Genomic DNA, 4,840 nt, shown 5'->3' with positions numbered 1-4,840 from the left:
TGGCTCACAAATGTTGTTTGAAGCCATCTGTAGTGACTCTTCCTGTAGCCCATGCAAATTATTGCATCACCAATGCGATATATAATAACTTATGTAGACAGATTTAAACTAATGCTGGTACAATTTCCACCCACCAGATCGCCAGACTGAAGTAAATTCTCTCCCACGCTGGATGCAAAGATCCTGATGCATTTTGAGGTTTCAGCTATGCAATGGCCCCACTTTGGTAGGATATCCCACTCATCTCTCTGGTATAACAATCTCCTTTTCATGCCCATCTGATTATGTCATCATTGCTATTGTGTTATATTCTGTGTTTCGATATCTTGTAGGGAGTGGCTTCAGAATGATATACGTTTATGGGCAGTCGTGTTCAGATGACCAGAGGATAACATGATGGAGAGAGGAAACCAAAGCCTGGTGAATGAATTTATTCTATCTGGATTTTCCATTCCACCTCAGCTGAGAGTTGTGCTGTTTCCAGTGTTCCTCGTAATTTACCTCATCACACTATTTGCAAACAGTCTCATCATCGCAATCGTTCAAACAAATCCCCGGCTTCACTCTGCTATGTACTTTTTCCTTTGCAACTTGTCATTTTTGGATCTTTGTTTTTTGACAACAGAAATCCCAATATGCCTGAAGGGCTTCCTCTTGGAAAAGAACACCATTACATACTCTGGATGTGTCACCCAAATGTACCTTGGATTGGCCCTAGGTGTAACAGAATGCCTCCTTCTGGCGGTCATGGCATTGGATCGCTATTATGCGATCTGTAACCCCTTGAATTATCAACGTGTTATGAGTAAAGCCGCCTGCATCAAAATATGCATCGCTACTTGGACCAGTGGGTTCCTCATCTCTGTGATACATGTATCCTTCACAATAACTGTACCCTTCTGTGGACACAATAAGATCAACCACGTGGTGTGCGAAGTGCTCGCTGTCTTACGTTTGGCATGCATCGATATTCGCCTAATAGAGGCTGTGATCTCAGGGGTTGGGGTAGTAGTTCTCCTGGTTCCCCTGTCCTTAATCATCTTCACGTATATTCACATCATCTCTACCATCCTGCGAATGCCAACAGCCTCTGGCAGACACAAGGCCTTCTCCACCTGCGGCTCCCATCTGATGGTGGTTACCCTCTTCTATGGCACAACCATTGACATGTACATGAGCCCCAGGTCAATGATCTCAATGGAGAGTGAGAAGGTTATCTCTGTCTTTTATGGTTTAGTGACTCCGGCTCTCAACCCACTCATCTATACTCTACGCAACAAGGAAGTGAAAGAGGCTGTGAAGAAAATTTGCAGCAGAAACGGGGACTGACAAAGATTCTAGGATGAAGTATTAAAAGAGAATCAAGAAGTGTGAACTGTTAGAGAAGTTATCACAGATGATAGGATGTCCACATGACCATATCCTTTATCTGTTATTTACTTCAAAATCTTTTGAAATTTTTAGTTTCCAACCTCGTGTTCCTCAGAATAAAAAATGTAAATGAACTGACAGCCTTGCTGATGCCCACTCTAAAGACCATAGAGATACAGTTTTCTACAACGAACATGTGACTATTGATTTCATAAGTCACAAATGGAACAGATTTTGCTTGTATGCCTGCTTTTTTAAAAAATTTGGTAACTTTTTTTAACACGTCTTCTCCTCAAGAGATGTCAATCCTGGGTGGGATATAATGCCATGTCAAAAGTATTAACTTTGCACACCATCCTGGAAGCATTTGATGATCTTCAGCCTACTTTAGATGTTTCCATCATTAGTGTAGCACATTGGTTCCACTCATTTAGTCAGCCAAGCTTTTTTCCTTTTGACTACCTGTTTTTTTGGACCTTAACTACCCGACTCATGGTAAATTCATGGTATTTGGACTGAGCATGTTTACTGTCAGTGTCCACCTTTTAAGATAAGACCACTGCAGCACAGCTAGGGTAAGGGGCACTGTGCTGGTTATACATGAGCATATGTGCAAACACGTGCATGCACATGTGAAACCTGCATGGTTGGGACAACAGTTGTGCACTGCCTGGTAATTTGGCACAGTTTGACTTGTGCAGAATAGAGTCTGTAAGGATTGGTGCTGACCTGAAGTAGGCCTCATCATATTAGTGGACATTCATTGATAGATCTGTGAGGCTTAGTAGAAAATCTGTACTGCTTTTATTGTATTATTATATTTATTGGTGAAATCTGCCTTTGAGTACAGTTTCGCTCCACTTAGGCCTACAGGTTCCAATGAGGAATCAAACTGCGGTACAAATATGCATGCTACATTTGAATCTGCAGCATCTCTTCACCTGCATCCTGATCTTATAGGACTTACAGAATTGTCATATTTTTCTGGCTAACTCATAATCAGATTCCAGGCCTTTGCCACTTACCTCCCCCCATGGTGCAAAGTTAAGTTGTTTTTTAAGTGTGTTTTTTCAGATAACTGGTATATACGATTTTTAGTACATTAGTAATTTTGAGCTCAATGTTTACGCAGTAAATGTGTATTTGGTTAGATGTATACACATGAAAAGAAATAGGATGTGTATTTATTTATGGTTTGCTCTTTTCGCCTATATCCGCCTCTCCTCATTGTTGTCAGGGGACCTTCTCCTTTTCTTTGGGTGTCCTAGGAGAAGGAATTGTCATCAGGAAGCCGTTGGAAGAAGTTGATGTGAAGATTTCTATGTTCAGACGTATTTTTTTTTTTACAAGTTGAAAATCTCCAGCAGGGAGAAGTTGATAGCTGTAGCTGATAAGGGCTCCACGAAGCCAGATACCTCTTCTGCAAAGGACCATTGAACAGGATTTGCTGATGTGGAGAAGAATGTAGAAGGCGTTGCCTCAAATTCAGGCTGACCTGTGGTGCACTATGGGCGGATCGACAAGGAGGTAGGGCCTGATCTCCTCTCAGTTTCTCGGAGAAGTTTTGAGCCAAAAATGTTATGCCCCAAATTTTGGATTATGGTCATCCGAGCATCTTTGGGACTACTTCCAAGGGTCCAAGACTGGATAGCAACAATTGGTGAATCAGGACTCACTCAGGCTGGGTCCAATAGGCGGTTGAAGATGGAAGGATCCTTATCTGTCCCTGAGGCTCTGATCAGGAGGCCAGCCAATTAGTCTTACGATCCTCTCTGGCAATCCTTGGTTCAAGAAGTGAAACAGGGCTCAAGCAGCAGGGCAGACTGTTGATGGTTCAAGGCAAGCTTGCTTTAGGCAGCAGAGCAGTCCTTCTAGGTGCAGCAGAACAGTCTTCTGAAGTACACAGCAGACCACAACAGCAGGCAGTCCTCTGACAGTCCTTCTACAGGTCCAGAAAGTGAACCGAAGCGTGGGTCTGAGGGTTCTATTTCTATAATTGGCACCTTCTTTGAAATAGATCTTCTATAGAAGTGCTTGGAATTGCCTACTGTTAGACCATTTAGTATAGCCCATTTTGTAGTGTTTTCACTGTATTACTGTGTGTGTTGGTATAAATACTTTACACATTGCTTCTGAGTTAAGCCTGCCTGCTCGTGCCAAGCTACTAAGGGGACGAGTAGGGGTTAACCAGGTGTGTTTCTCCTTTTCTCTGACTAGAGTGAGGGTCCTTGCTTGGACAGGGGGTAACCTGACTGCCAACCAAAGACCCCATTTCTAACAGTGGTGATCAGCGGTGAGGATTGATCGTGTATTTGTATTTGACATACAGTGATTAAGTGTACACTACTGTTTTCAGTGCAGACCATTACATGAACACACACTACTTGTCTTGGTGTTTTTTGGGGCTTTTTTCTTTTTCGACTTCTCCCTGCTTCCATATTGTAGGAGGCTGGACTGGCTTGTAGTGAGTACCAAGGGGTACTTACACCTTGCACCAGGCCCAGGTATCCCTTGTTAGTGTAGAGGGTGTCTAGCAGCTTAGGCTGATAGATAATGGTAGCTTAGCAGAGCAGCTTAGGCTGAACTAGGAGACGTGTGAAGCTACTACAGTACCACTAATGCCATATGCACAATATCATAAGAAAACACAATACACAGTTATACTAAAAATAAAGGTACTTTATTTTTATGACAATATGCCAAAAGTATCTCAGTGAGTACCCTCAGTAAGAGGATAAGAAATATACACAAGATATATGTACACAATACCAAAAATATGCAGTATAGTCTTAGAAAACAGTGCAAACAGTGTACAATTACAATAGGATGCAATGTAGGCACATAGGGATAGGGGCAACACAAACCATATACTCCAAAAGTGGAATGCGAATCACGAATGGACCCCAAACCTATGTGACCTTGTAGAGGGTCGCTGGGACTATTAGAAAATAGCAAGGGTTAGAAAAATACCCCACCCCAAGACCCTGAAAATTAAGTGCAAAGTGCACTAAAGTTCCCCTAAAGACACAGAAGTCGTGATAGAGGAATAATGCAAGGAAAACACAACCCAGCAATGCAACAACAATGGATTTCCAGTTGAGGGTACCTGTGGAACAAGGGGACCGAGTCCAAAAGTCACAAGCAAGTCGGAGATGGGCAGATGCCCAAGAAATGCCAGCAGTTGGTGCAAAGAAGCTTCTACTGGACTGAAGATGCAAGGAATACTGCAGGAACGACAAGGGCTAGAGACTTCTCCTTTGGAGGATGGATCCAACACGCCGTGGAAAGTCGTGCAGAAGTGTTTTCCCGCCGGATGGATGCCAACAAGCCTTGCTAGCTGCAAGTTGTGCAGTTAGCGTTTTTGGATGCTGCTGTGGCCCAGGATGGACCAGGATGGTGCAAATTGCACCAGGAGGTAGAGGGGACGTCGAGCAAGACAAGGAGCCCTCACAGCAGCAGATAGCACCCA

General features: G+C 43.2%; 1 protein-coding gene across 1 annotated transcript; it reads left to right on the top strand.

The window, feature by feature from the left end:
* Positions 1–396: 396 nt before the first annotated feature.
* Positions 397–1,329, top strand: LOC138296937 (olfactory receptor 13C8-like). The gene has a single exon (XM_069236457.1). The coding sequence runs from the start codon at positions 397–399 to the stop codon at positions 1,327–1,329; it is 933 nt and encodes a 310-aa protein (XP_069092558.1).
* Positions 1,330–4,840: the final 3,511 nt, after the last annotated feature.

The sequence above is a fragment of the Pleurodeles waltl genome, chromosome 5 (genome assembly GCF_031143425.1).
Source record: "Pleurodeles waltl isolate 20211129_DDA chromosome 5, aPleWal1.hap1.20221129, whole genome shotgun sequence".
Taxonomy (NCBI): domain Eukaryota; kingdom Metazoa; phylum Chordata; class Amphibia; order Caudata; family Salamandridae; genus Pleurodeles; species Pleurodeles waltl.
Note: the sequence above shows the minus strand (reverse complement) of the source record. Positions and strands in the feature narration are given on the sequence as shown.

What these genes read in the sequence shown, in the direction of transcription:
- LOC138296937 (XM_069236457.1), top strand. Translation starts at nt 397, where the DNA reads ATGGAGAGAGGAAACCAAAGCCTGGTGAATGAATTTATTCTATCTGGA.